Consider the following 13,825-nt stretch of genomic DNA (forward strand, 5'->3'; position numbering starts at 1 on the left):
GAGAGAGAGAGAGAGAGAGAGAGTAAGAGAGTTTTCCTGTATTCTGAAGACATCCAAACACTCCCTTCCTTTCCCCAAAGGCTTAAGAAAATGGGTGTCTACATTGTATCACACAGGGGATCAGGAGCAGACGGCATTTGAGACCCTGGCCCCATTCTACTGGCTCTGTTGACTTACCTGCAGCCCAACGCTGTCTGCCTGGCCACCTTTGATGAGGTGGGAGATAAAGAGTCCACAGCCAAATTCCAGGCCTCCACGCACGCTAAGGCCAAGGCCTTCAGGGTGCAGACGGTCCAAGCGTACCTCCTTCAGTTTCCTGTCACAGTGATGGGGGGGGTGTTGGTGATGACCCAGCTCAGGCCTGAGGGCTAGCACTGTGTACCCAGGCTGGCCCCTCCCAGGTCTAGCCTCTGGCCTGGGGACTGGACGTACCTGGAGCGTCGGGGTGTGAGCTGGTCATACTCCACCTGGTGCTTCAGTGGGATCAGGGGCCGGATGGCATCAAACAGCGGCAGGCGGTTGGGCTCATTGATGACCAGCTTCAGGTCTCCCACGAGCACAGCCACATCCATGGTCCTATGGAGATGTCAGAGGGTGGGTGGGTGTCTGAGGCATCAGCTGACTATGACCTTTGTCCCAGACCTGCACTTCCAGGCCTTAACAGAGTTTATAAACACACACTGAATGAATCAAAAGCAAGTTGGATGATCAGAGACAACAGATGAAGTGGCTGGGGAACAGCTGGCTTTCTTAACATTCATATTCTATTGAAGCTACCTGGGTAGCTATCCCATCAGACTGGAAGCATCCTGAGGGCAGAGACCAGTGACCAGTCCTTCTTGCTCACAGTATACCCCTGAACCTTAGTCCAGAGCCAAGTAGGAGCTGTTCATGTAAACATACACTGAAGCTGTGAGCAAGTAAAAGCAGCATATACATGTGTTCTCAGGAGCACATGTTATCTTAGGACATTACCCACTCTGGATTCCTGTGGCATAGATGGCCTGCCTGGGCTTGGTGACATAGACACACACTTACTGGTGATACATCCGCAGCACATCATAAAGATAGTCCTTCTCTGCATCATTTTCAATTAGAAAATCCACCTGAAAAGTCCAAAGAGCAGAATTATAGCTGCAAGTCCCTTGTATACCCAGCATGCCCACAGCAGGCCTGGGGAGGAGACGTCACTGTCCAGAATGCCCACAGCAGCTCCCGAGGCTACGGATGGGAAGAGAAGAGGAAAACCAGGTACCAAACTACCTGAGATGTCAGAGCTGTACATAACACTCCCGAATAGCCCAGAAACATCTTATCCCCAGGCAAGGTGACAGAGGTACACACAGGTTGAACACATATGTGCACACGTGGACCCCCATTCAACACTGACATACTCGCGTGTTACTACTGTCACACTCACGGCCGTGTCACCCTTGTCGGGAAGAAGCCTACAGTCTCACCTGATGGTGGCTGTAGTGGCGGATAAAGGCTTTGAGGAAGGATTTGGGCCACTCACTCAGATAACACATCCCACCCAGCAGGAGCACCCTATCGCCAAATCTCTCTGTGCTGCCTATGCACTTGGCCCTGGCCTGGCCTGGCCTGGAGTTCTGTCCACTAGTCAGCCTCCTGGCCACTCCTCCACCCCCAGTGTCCCCCCAGGAGGAGGATTGGGTTACATCATCCCAGCTTTTGCTGACGTCAATAGCTAGGGCTCCGAGGTCATGTGCAGGAGCTGTTTCATTAGCACCTCTGTCCCTGGGGAGCTGGGGAGCTGAAGAACTAGGAGTCCCAAATTCTATACTTTGGGTAAGTTCAGGGAAACTCTCCAAGGGCTACATCGCTGGCTTTCTCTTTAGCCCAAGACTAGGCAGCAAGGCAAGACAGTGCTCATTATCATTGTAGTCCCAGTCTCTGCCCTTCACAGGAGAAGCTGTGATCTCCTGCCTACCTAGAGCTGGGGCCAGGACCACGCCTTCTCTACAGGTACCTTAAGGACTTTGGAAGACCCCAGAGAAGGCTCTGTCCCAATGTAAAGAGGACCTTGACACTTTGGACCTGGGCAGGGAATGCCGATCTCCACTTTCAGTTTGGAAGTCCTCTTCCTCCTAGATCTACACGAGCATTTGACTGAGGACAGGAGGAACCCAGAAGGCTGTGCTCTGGGGGGAGTTCCAAGGGCTTGAAGAGTGTGTGGCAGTGACCCTCGAAGCTCCCCCAGCTGCACCCTCTCTCCTTACTGTAGGAAGCTCCCAGCAGCTAAGAGATGGGGAAGGGAATCACAGATGGTACTAAATCACCTAGGACCATGCCAGGAAAATCTTCACATATAAAATCATGTCTGCTGAGTGCTTCCTAGCTTCTTGGTGCATGTAAAATCAAAGCCAAGGGGTGGAGATATAGCTCAGTGTCAGACAACTTAGCAGTCACCCAAGAGGCTCTAGAGGTAACCATCATCATGGGGGAGGGAGGAAGTCCCACACAACCCCTTCTCTCTATTCATTCAAGTCCTTGTCTTAGGCTGCCACTCTTCAGGCTGAGTGCCTTTTAGCTCCTTGTATGAGCCAGAGTCCCCCAGCCCCAGGCTTAGGTGTATGCCGTGTCCCCCTTTACTTGCATGGCTGCTTTTTTCCTACAGAGACCTTTTCTGATAACCAACCTACTCCGACCTCCAGGAAGTATCCGTTCTGCTGGGACATTACTAATCATCTGGAACTTGAGGTTTGTAACTTTTTGGAATCTGTCTTAATGAAGAAAAGGTGTAGGTCAACTCCAGTCTGCGGTCCTCATGACTAATGAAGAATAAATACTCAATAAATAGGCCTTGGGTGGATTTATTAGTTTTCTGCCTCTTGGTCTGGCCATACCCTTCAGGAATAAGAGCCATTGGGTCAGAAGGGGTGGCAAATACTCTTTCAGTGCTCCCAGAAGCTCCTATGGTGACGTTTGTTCAAAGCATCAGCCCTGTGTGACCCTTCTTCTCATACTATAATCAGGGAGGGTGACAGAGGTGACCCAAGGCCACAGCCACCAAGCAGAGCTGGGATCTGACCCCAGGTCTGATGCCAAGCCCACGCTCTTGCTGCTGTGCCCTGTCTAGTGGGGCTCTGGCCTTCCAGGACAAAGAGCACCCAAGTTCCTCTTAGAACCCAACATCCAACCCTCTACCACAGATACATCCTACCTCTTACCTCTCTCCACTGGTGTGTGTGTGTGTGTGTGTGTGTGTGTGTGTGTGTGTGTGTTAATAAGACAAGGTCTTACTGGATAGCCCTGGCTGGCCTGAAACTTAATGTTTTGAGCTTGAGCTAGCCTCAAACTCAGAAATATGCCTGCCTCTGTTTTCTGGGTGCTGGAATTAAAGATGTGCACCACCACACCTGACTCTCTGCACTGTTATGGAAGCTTTTGGGGGTGGGCTGAGCTCAGCAGTAAAGTGCTTGCCGACATACATGAGGTTTGATACCCAGGATGCCCACCCCACCCCCAATGACATACACCTACCACTTCACCTGGTCCATAATGAGAACACCTTTTAAGAGATGCTCTGAACCCTGGTAGTTCTGTTCTTCAGTGGGAGCATAATATCCTGTCTGTTAAGCTGGAGAGAGCATCTTGTCTAATTGTAGCCATGGGTGGGGACTAGAGGACAAGGACAGGAGAGGTACTGAGCTCTGGAGAATCGCATCTGCTACATGCTTAGGTTTAAGCAGCAAGGGGCTATGCTCATGGATGACACCAACACCTACTGACTGGAGACTAGAACATCGGGGGAGGGAACTGGAGAGGACTTGGCAACTTTTGGGCTTGGGATTCTATTTTTCTGCCTTCCTAGAGTCAAGCACAGGCACCCAGAGATGGTCTTCCTAGAAAGCAGCCTGTTCCTGGGGCCCAGGACTTGTGAATAACTCTTAAATGTTGAGTCTGCATCTGGGGCCCCCACTCATAAGTCACACCCAACATGCCCACTTCAGAGGGAGCCTGCAGGCCCAGTTCTGCATCAACAAGAAGCTCATACTAGTCCTGTCTGGATTTATCCACTTCTGCAGGACCACCTCTATATCCTGTGTAAGGCTCAGCCTGTAGCTAGACAAGTATTTCCCAGGACACAGTAGACCCTTCCCAGCCTTGCCACCCCACCTACACCCACCCCTGCCTTGTTCTTTTATGTGTGTGTGTGTGTGTGTGTGTGTTCCTCTATGTAGCCCTGGCTATCCTGGAACTCACTCTGTAGACCAAGCTGGCCTCAGACTCACAGATCCACCTGCCTGCTGCTGCCTCCAGAGTGCTAGGACTAAAGGCGTGTGCCATCACCGGCAGCAGCAGCCTGACTTGTAATGTCTAGCTCACCCTTTCAGAACCATACACCAAGGAGGCAGTGTTGTTTAGCTTGGACTGCTCTGAGGTAGGATGTGAAGGCAATGGCAGGGGCTTCATAAACAGAAGGACCATTCCCACCCCAGAAACGTCTCCAAGGAGATCTGAGGAGACAGTCCAGCTTTGTTCCCTCAGTTTGCAGACTTCCAAGGGCATGAGAGAAAGAAATATGGAAGTCTCTGGAAGTCTGGCTGTGAAGTAACAGTGCATCATCACTCAAACTACCCTTAAGGATGTTTCTGTGGGGCTGGAGAGATGGCTCAGTGGTTAAGAGCACTGGCTGCTCTTCCAGAGGTCCTGAGTTAAAATCCCAGCACTTGAATGACAGCTCACATCTGTTTGTAACTCCAGTTCCTGAGAATCAGGCATCCTCACACAGACATGTGGGCAAAACACCAAGTACATGAAATAAAAAATAAAATAAAATAAAGCCACATCTTTCAAATTTGATAGAACTGTTTCCTCCTGGAATTCTCCTTAATGCCACTCCAAAAATTAGCTTTATGAGGCCCTGCTCCAGGCACTGTGAGTAATTCTAGGGACATGAAAAGTGCCCAGCACATAGTAGGTTTCCACATTTCATTCTCCCCTCCTCTGTGTCTATGATCTGTTTCCCTGTGGTTCCCAGAGCACATGCCATGGACACAGATGCCCACTCCTGGGGTCTGCTGAATCAGGGTTGAGCTCCATCTGCTTGTTCCTGGAGCTTTCCTTCCATCTGGCCGCAGTCTTGGGTTACCATCTTGTATCACTCAGCACACAGGTGTCTGCAATGGCCTTGTGTCTGATTCCTCCTTGCAGAAGAGCTGGTCTCAGGCTCAGCCAAGGCAGCTTGCTCTGCTTCCTCCCATGGGAACCCCGTCTTCCTTCGTGGTGAGGGCTGAGCCTTCTCCTCTAGGAGATCCAGCCTAAAGTCCCCTTCCCAGTCCCCAGCCTGTGGCTCTTGTCTCACTCATTCTAACTCTGCTCACTGATCTACAAACTTACCCTGCCAACAACCCCAGGAGATAGATTGTATTATCCCCATCTCACAGATGAGAAGATGGAGGACAAAAGATGAGACGATCTGAGACTCTAGCCTAAGCTTGCTGGCTTTAAAAGCCCATCTATCACATGGTATCCACTTCCTGTGTATCCCTTTGAGTTCCTTAGTCTAATATGCATTTATTGAACACTTATTGTATGCAAGCTGCCAATCGTCTTTCTCTAACTACATTTAGTAAGTTTATTCTTCTCTAGGCTTGCTGTAGGAAGCAGAAACCCCCAAACAGAGCTCATGGTGCACAGGAGCTGTTGGGGTCTCTATCCACATCTCTGCCTAGTACTAATGGTCTTCCTTATGATGCACAGGATGTACTGTGCTCTGAGCATCTCTCCCTCTCTGTGCTCAAGCCCTTTGCCTGTCACACCGAGGAGAATGTAGGTTTAGCCTTGGGAGCCTTTCAGCCTCATGGGGGGCTTGTCCACAGGGGCTGGCTTGATTAGATCTTGTACAATTCCACCTCAAGGGCAAACCTTTCAGGAGAGGAAGAAAGGGGGTGATAATCAATAAATAATGCATGCTGCACACTGCACGCTCCTTGAGCGGCTGCGGGGAATTAAACGGGCTACAGGTAAAGCCGTTGGTGTGGCTTCCAGCTGCAAGCTCTGCCTTTCTCTTTATGTGCCCAGACCAGCTCCCTCCCAGTCCCTGTTCTAGGGCTTTGCAGGGCCTCCCATGCCTTCTGGCTCACGGCTATGTTCAGCAGGTAGAAAATACAAGCTGGAGACGAGCAATGTGAGGAAACAGGAGTGTGTCCTTGTTCCCTGATGGCTACTTGCACCAGCCCAAGCTGCTCAGATAGACTTCCCCTTCCCTACAAATTCCTCCAGGCTGGGCATGAGCTACCTGTTGCCTGCTGCAACCCTGGCTGAGGTGAGCTTAGCATTTTCAGGGATGGTGGCTGGGCCCTGAAAATTTGCCTCCAGTGTGGCCTCCTTATGACCACACCTTCCACCAGTTCCTATGTGCTCTTTGTCCCCATCTCTGCCTTGGTTCCCTCAAGTTGTACTGGATTTTCTGTCTTTACTCTCTCATTTCCTCCACACCTGTGTGAGCCACAGAGACTGGAATGTAAGTGTGAAGGGCAGCCAGCCAAGACCTCCTGGACTGTGTGTGTGCCTCTCCCTGCCTCAGTTTCCTGTGTGTAAAGTAGCTACACTCTCCCCATTTGTAAGAAAAAAAAAAGGATTTATGAAGGGGAATGGTGGCACACACTTTTAATCGCAGCACTCAGGAGGCAGAGGCAGGTGGATCTCTGTGAATTCAAGTCAGCCTGGTCTACAGAGTGAATTTTAGGACAGCCAGGGCTACACAGAGAAACCCTGTCTCAAAAACAAAACAAAAACAAACAAAAAAAGGATTTAATCTTATGAAGGACAATTATTTTCATCTTTAATTCAATGAGTAAATATAGGAAGAGCTCAGTCCCTAGAAAAGCAGGTAGTCATATGTTTATTAAATAAAACTAGGTAAGAAGAGAAGATGAAAGTTTTATGTTCTCTGCAGCTGTCAGCCATTTGCCCTCCATGGAGGCAGGTGGAGTGAAGGCCCAGCCTTCCTTCCACACAGTAAGCACCTCAGCTTTAGTTGATCCTTGTTTTGTTGTCTTCTGTTCTAATTTCATTTATGTTGCTGTGATGAAAACATCCGAGTGACCAAAAGCAACTTAAGGGAGGAAAGGATTGATTTGCCTCATGATCAAATTAATGGTGGGGAGTCAAGGCCGAAATCAAAGAAGCTAGTCAACTCACATCTGCAGTCAAGGGCAGAGAAAATACACGTATCCCTGATGCTTGCTTTCTTATGCTCATGTGGCATCTTTGCTCTCTGATACTGTTGAGAGCCTCCTGCCAAGGGAATGGTGCCACCCACAGTGGGCAAGTCTTCCTACCTCAACTAACAACCAAGACAACTCCCCACAGACAAGCCCACAGGCAATCCCATCCACTCAGTTCCTCAATGGAGACTCTCTTTCCAGGTGATTTCAGGCTAAGGCAAGTTGATATTTAAAACAAAAGGGAACATCTTCCACCTTAAAAAAAAAAAACCAACCAAATCAAAACAAAAACAAAAAACCCAACACTATGGAAGTGTGGTTGACATGTGAAATGCCGTTTACATTTAATGTACACAACCAGGAGAATTCAGGGGTGATGATACTTCTGTGAGCCCTTCACCACCAAAGTCATGGACATAGCCTTCATCTTGTCTGGAGTCTCATCTTAGTGGGGCCTGGTGGTACAGGACTATAGTCCAAGATACTTGCGGGAATGAGGCAGCAGACCTGCAGATTCAAGCCCTACTTGGGCTAGAGACAGTTCAAGGCCAACCTAGGCAACTTAGTGAGGTCCTGTCTCAAAGTAAAAAGTACACACACCTCCTGGTGTTTGTCTACAGCCCTAGGAGATAGAAGAAGGATTACAAGCTCAAGGTCTGTCCTTTGACAGGCAGCAAGTTCAAGGCCAGCTCAAAACAAAACTAAAGTGGAAGGATTCTGAGTGTGGCTCAGCTGGGAGTGTGTGAGTGAGGTCTCTAGTGCCAGGCCTGGTCTGCCATTGCACCTCTGTGCAGAGGTACTCCTCTGTGTCCTGCTGTTCCTTGCTTTCCTCTCCAATCTGGGCCTCTGGTGATATCCTGGATCTTCCCCTCATCTTTACTCCTCTGGGTGACCACATCCATCCAGGGCTTTATGCCACTCCTACCCCAAGAACTCCAGAATGCTCCCCTCTAGCCTCCCACAGTCCTTTCCATCAGCAATAGACATGTACAGGGTGCCTCAAATTTCAGACATCCCAAAGAGACTCAAGTCGGCTTTGTCCTAACCCTCTCCACATCCATAGCGTAACAGTGTAACATCCACTCCCAACCTCAATTAACAGGCAAGATGCTCAGTTCCAAATCCTACTGAGTAAAGTCCTCTTTCTACTCCAGGAGCCACAGGGGCAATCCTGTTCAAATGTAAACCATTCTCTCTTGGCTGAGTTCTCTGAACTCTGAAGAAAACCTCAAGCCATTACTGTTCGCATTTCACCCACTTACCCCGCCCACTGCTCTCTACTCTGTCACTCCTCCCAGAGCCCTGCCTGCTATTCTAAAGCAATGCAGGCAGGTTGCTCCCTCTTCTTCGTCCACCACATGACACCTTTCTCTTTTTCTAGGTTCAGATGTCACCTCTTTAGAGAGATCTTCCTGGCTACACAGCATACCACCTGTTGGTCTCTATCCCCCTCACAGGGTTACTTTTCTCCCAGTGTTCAGCACAGCACCCCATCATAAGATACTGTTAGTTTCCTTGGTAACTGTCTCCCACACCAGGGCATTCTCCTGATGATCAGCAAGGCTTTGGTTTGCTCCTTGATGCCAAAACTCTGCCTGGCAAAGATTAGGGGGCCAGAGAGTGTTTATTGCACACATGTATAAATGAATGAATGAATGAAAATGAATGAATGAATGAATGAATGAATGAATAGCAAATCCTAGTGGGGGGGCTCTTCTGCTCTCATTCACCCCACTCCTCCCTGCTTGACTGGCTGGGGGCAGGGTACACCAGAGCTGCTCATAAATGTGTGATTGCTAGAGAGGTAATAAATGTTTTCTGAGCAAATGAGTAACCAGGTTTCAGCATGGCAGCTGGGAACAAAGAGGCTGCTTTGCAAAGCTGATGTTCCACTCAGCTCCAGGGAGAGACCTCCGTCCCTGATCATCCTAGCCCGGCGCTTTCCAACTCAAGGCTGTTCCCTCCATCAATGGCCCCGTGTGCTGTAAGCCCCGTTGACTGCTTTTGGACCAGAACCGACCAACAACTGGAGCAAACCTTTACAATAACACGTGCAGATTTTGCCTGGGGATCAGAGCACCCCACACTTGAATTCCTACCCAATGCTGTCTCGCACACACAGCACAGCCCCATCGCAACGAAAGAAACAAAAGCTCAGAGATCGAGTGGCGTACTCAAGGTCAGTGAGTGGCAGAGATGAGAGCTGACCCTCAGTGTTGGGATTCTCCAAGAGCCCAATTTACATAACACACACACACACACACACACACACACACACAGATCTTATTCAGCCTTCATGATAATGTTATTGGTTAAACAGTATGCCCAATTCACAAATTTGAGACCTGAGTCACAGAGTGATCACCCAGTATCAGCCATGACAACACATTACTTTAAACACTACCTCTGGCAACTAAAGATTTAGATTGTAAACTTCTGCTCAGAAATGAATTTCCCCAAAACACTCAGGAAGGGGGGGGGTCTTTAGAAGAAGCAATAGAAAACTGTAAATTTCACTCAGCTTGCCTGCCTCTCAACCTCATTTTTCCTCTCAGTTCCTGGATGATCCCCAGCATGAGAGAGGAAGGCTGTTGCTATGCCTGAGACTCTAGGTCACAAAGTCCAGCCCAGGCCTTGCTTACTAGGATGCCTGTCCTACATGTGACATGAGAGCATTAATAGGAGGAGCCCGGACACGGAAATGCAGAGGCCTGAGGGCCTCTAGAACCAGGAAAGGAAGAATAGAGGTGAATGTAGAGTCAAGTCAGACATCAGGGACCCTGGGCGTGAGTCTCTCCAAAGAGGTAAAGTGTAGGTCACTCCACTGCAAGAAATTGAAAGAGAAGCCGACTATACATTACTCCCAGCCCAAGGCCAGGAAAGAGAAATTTAAGCTCAGAAGGAGACAGGAGCCTTTAAAGTGGGTTGACTGAAATCGACACTCAGCAAATGTTAACTGCAGCTGAGTTGTCTCCCCTCTCCCCGCCCCCGCCCTGACACACGTATCCCTGGGCTCAAGGTGCATCCCTGAACACGAACAGTTCTCTTGACATTCAGCAGCCCTCCACTCCTGCTGAACTTCCTGCCACTTCTCATGGCTGGGAGTGGGAGCAAGAACGTCTCCACCTTGTGTTTAGGAAAGTTTCCATGCCTACGGCCCCTACCAAACCTTGACCCCAATGCTCTGTGCCCATGGCCTGCCTCCCATCCACATGGAGTAGGCCATATGAGGGTGCAGACAGGGTCTGATACAAAATGGGTAAGCCCTCAGAACACATTTAAATGAATGACTGTCTGATCCCTGACATTGGGTGAAGCTCTTGGCTTGTAACCTCTGAGGTTCAACAGTGACTGGCTTCTGGACATCTCTGGGCCTCTATGTGGGAGGGAGGAGAGGGGACACCCAGATTGAGCTTTAGGTACTCTGTCCCCTCAGACAGGGAAGGGGTTCAGCTTGGTGTCAAGCGTCAGGGTATGCATACAGCTCCCAACTTCTTGGGCAGGGCCTGTGAGGAGCTGTTAACACCAGCTTTACCCCCATCTGGGGCATGCTAGGAGGCCACCACTGGGTCCCCTGTCCTTCAGTGGCCTTCTGTGGCCTCCATAGACCTTATAGTCTGGAAAACACATTAGGAAATTTCTCATTCCAATCAAGGTCTTGGAGGACTTTGAGGAACCAGTGTGACCCCCTCACTGAGACATATCCAGGGAGGTAAGATTCTACTTGAGGGGTCTAATAGACCAAAGCCAGGCGCTCCACATCCTGGCCCCTCCTTGGTCCTTGCCCTTGAAGATAATCTGTACTGGTTCAAAACTGCCCCTCAGCCCTGTTGGGGTTTTCTGTCCAGTTCCCAGCCCCTGAAGGACCAAGGAGAATTGACATTTTTTGGAGAGGGTCAACTCAGTAAGCCTTATACCTGGATTTTCTAGTGTTCCCGGCTCGTTTTGCTGGGACACTTTCAGAAGGAAGTCCCAGTCTGACCAAGACTCTCAGGTAAGGAAGAGGGAGGGCTCTTGTCCATCTCCCACCCATAGTCGCCATCTCGCGGGGTACCTCTCAACTCTGACCTTGTGTCGGAATTCTCGGGCCACCTTCCGGTCCATGGCTGAGCCTAATCCTGTTGCGTTGCAGCTTGGTCTGCTTCTTAGGGTGCCTGGCTTCGGTGCTCCAGCGGGTCAGCCGCCAGGACAGGGCCTGCCTCCCTCGGAGCTAGGGGTGGGGCCTGGAAGGAGCAGGGGCGGGGCTGGGAGGAGAAAGGACAGCCTGGAGGCGGGGTCACCTGTACTAAAGTTCAGCCCAGCTGCCCTGGAAGAAAAGAAGGTCCATGGTGTGGATGTACTAGTAGTGGCTTGGTTAGTGAGGCATGCAGTCTATTCCAGAGTGGTCCACACACCCATTAAGATCGAGGAGACGCAAGGCGGCAGACGGCAGGGGTAGTTTGAGACTTCTTTTCTTTTCTGAAAGAGCATCTCATGTGGCCCAGGCAGGCCTTGAAGTGAATATGTAGCAGAGGAGGATGGCCCTGAACTACTCCTGATCCTTCACCTCTACCTCCTAAGTGTTGGGATTACGCGCCTGGCCCACGGTGTCCGACTGAGGTTTGGAACTTTTTTGCAGGGGCACGGGCTTAGGGATTCAGAGATTCTTCTTGTAGGTGGACTCACATGCAGAAGCCATTGGCCTTCTTGAACCCACCCCTCCATTGCACCCCTCCATTGCACTCCCACCCCAGCTCCCACTTCCACCCCTTATTCGGTAAACATCTGGCCTTTTCCTAGGTTTCAGCCAGGCTTCTTCCATTCACCTTCCCAGTACAAAAACTCCTGGGGGCGGGGTACAGGCTGGGTCTTACTGTATCTCATGGGGACAGTGTTGGGGAATGCCTCCACCCACTGACTCACTTTCCCTCCCCACTTCCTTAACTGTTCTGCCCCAGACATAACAGAAAGTAATCCAGCACACACACTCTCGGATGTGTGGTGGGGCCTGTGGACCTTGGTGCCTGAATTTATCAGTGTAGGTGCTCGGCATGTTGCTACCACCTCACGGGATGGGCAAGGAGATCAAATCAGGTAGGAGCAGTTGTAACTTCAGAGACACGAGAAGGCTCTTCTCTAGATCCCTCTGCCATTTACCAGTAAGCAGCCTGTTTTCATGGCGGCTAAATTATGGCCTAAATTAAGATATAAATAAAAGATGTATGCCTGGGGAAATAACTTGAAAGTACGATCCAGATTCTCGGCTTCTGACTTAGTATCACTCTGGTGCTGTGGAATACATTGTGCTCAAAAGTGACTTGGGGAGGCAAAGCTTTATTCTATTCTATGCTTCTGGGTCCCATTCCGTTGTTGACAGAAGCAAAGAAGGGAACCCAGGCAGGAACGTGAAGCAGAGACTGTGGAGGAATGCTCCTTGCTGGCTCAATCACTGGCTCTCTTGCTCCCAGGCTCATGCATAGCTTAGCTAGCTTGCTTATAAAGCTCAGGACCACCTGTTGAGGGTGGTGCACTCACGATATAGGCTTTTCATAAATTTGAGAGCCAGGCTATAGCCCAGCCTCTGTCCTTCACTTCCTTCTTCATCAGTTAATACAATCCACACAGACAAGTCCACAGATTAATCTGGCCTAGGCTTTGCTCTCAGCTGATGCTAGGTGGTGTCAGGTTGAGAGTTAATGGTCACTAGGATTCTTTGTTACTAACTGAGTAAGTCAGAAACTGGACAGAAAGGCTCATGGGGCATTTAGTGGTCCAGAAAAGGCCACATGAGATACAACCCTCTTTCAATTTACATCTTTGATTCTCTTTTTCCTTCTCCTTTCTTTGAGTTTTTTTTAAATTTTATTTTTGTGTATGAATGTTTGCTTGCATATATTTACATACACTGTTTGGATGCCTGGTGCTGTGAAGGCTGCCGAGGGTTCCTGGGATTAGAGATATTAACAGCTGTATGCAGTATGGATGCAGGGAACTGAACCCCAGTCCTCTGCAAGAGCAACAAGTCCTCTTAACTACTGAGCCATTTCTCTAGCCACTTCTGAGTTCCTTAAGTATGTCACATGACTGTTGGTTTCATATTTAGGACCCAGAGAATGTCCTTACCCAGAAGAACACAGCCCATAGCCACTCAACCCTTCCTTCCTGGGACCATAGGCATCCTTTAAAAACTACTTCCCCTTTGAGTTGGGTCTGGGTTCCTTTTCCACAAATGTCTCTCCTCTGAGACCACCCTGTGTTCTCCTTGACTCTCAGCCAGTGTCTTCAAGAGGCCAGCTTGTCCACCATATGTTTAGAACAGTAAGTGGCACAAAACAGACTCTCAACAAATCTGCCAAATGAATGTGTGCATCCCAAATTATAACCCTACCCAGGGGTTTGTGAGGAGCCAATTCTTCCTGGACATGAAGGACCTCTTGTTCATAAAACCAAAGTTGTGGTCACTCTGGCTTTGATGGGACCAAACAAGCACCTTGGTCCTTCACACAATATTTCTTGGTCCTTCACACAATATTTCCTGAGCCAGCACTGGCATGCCTGTGGACTAAGGCACGGCCTTGCCCAATCAAGCTCTTACTGAACAGAGAGTGGGGACTTGGGGCCCAGATGAAGCAAGGGTAGAGGAGCTATGG

The 13,825-nt window shown here is 49.6% G+C and overlaps 1 protein-coding gene across 3 annotated transcripts in view; it reads right to left on the reverse strand.

Annotated features, from left to right (window-relative positions):
- Positions 1 to 11,322, reverse strand: part of Ush1c (USH1 protein network component harmonin) — a 46,551-nt gene extending 35,229 nt beyond the window's left edge. For 2 of the 3 annotated variants that reach the window (XM_031384306.1, XM_031384307.1), the window contains exons 1-4: positions 11,265 to 11,320; positions 1,039 to 1,106; positions 433 to 576; positions 178 to 316 (exon numbers count right to left, since the gene is read on the reverse strand). In XM_031384306.1, the coding sequence (XP_031240166.1) occupies positions 178 to 316; positions 433 to 576; positions 1,039 to 1,106; positions 11,265 to 11,300 (387 nt within the window). In that variant the 5' untranslated portion in view covers positions 11,301 to 11,320. Of the gene's footprint in view, positions 1 to 177; positions 317 to 432; positions 577 to 1,038; positions 1,107 to 11,264 lie in introns of all 3 variants that reach the window. The other variant, XM_031384308.1, reaches the window with a different exon arrangement.
- Positions 11,323 to 13,825: the final 2,503 nt, after the last annotated feature.

This window comes from Mastomys coucha, unplaced genomic scaffold (assembly GCF_008632895.1).
Source record: "Mastomys coucha isolate ucsf_1 unplaced genomic scaffold, UCSF_Mcou_1 pScaffold21, whole genome shotgun sequence".
NCBI lineage: Eukaryota > Metazoa > Chordata > Mammalia > Rodentia > Muridae > Mastomys > Mastomys coucha.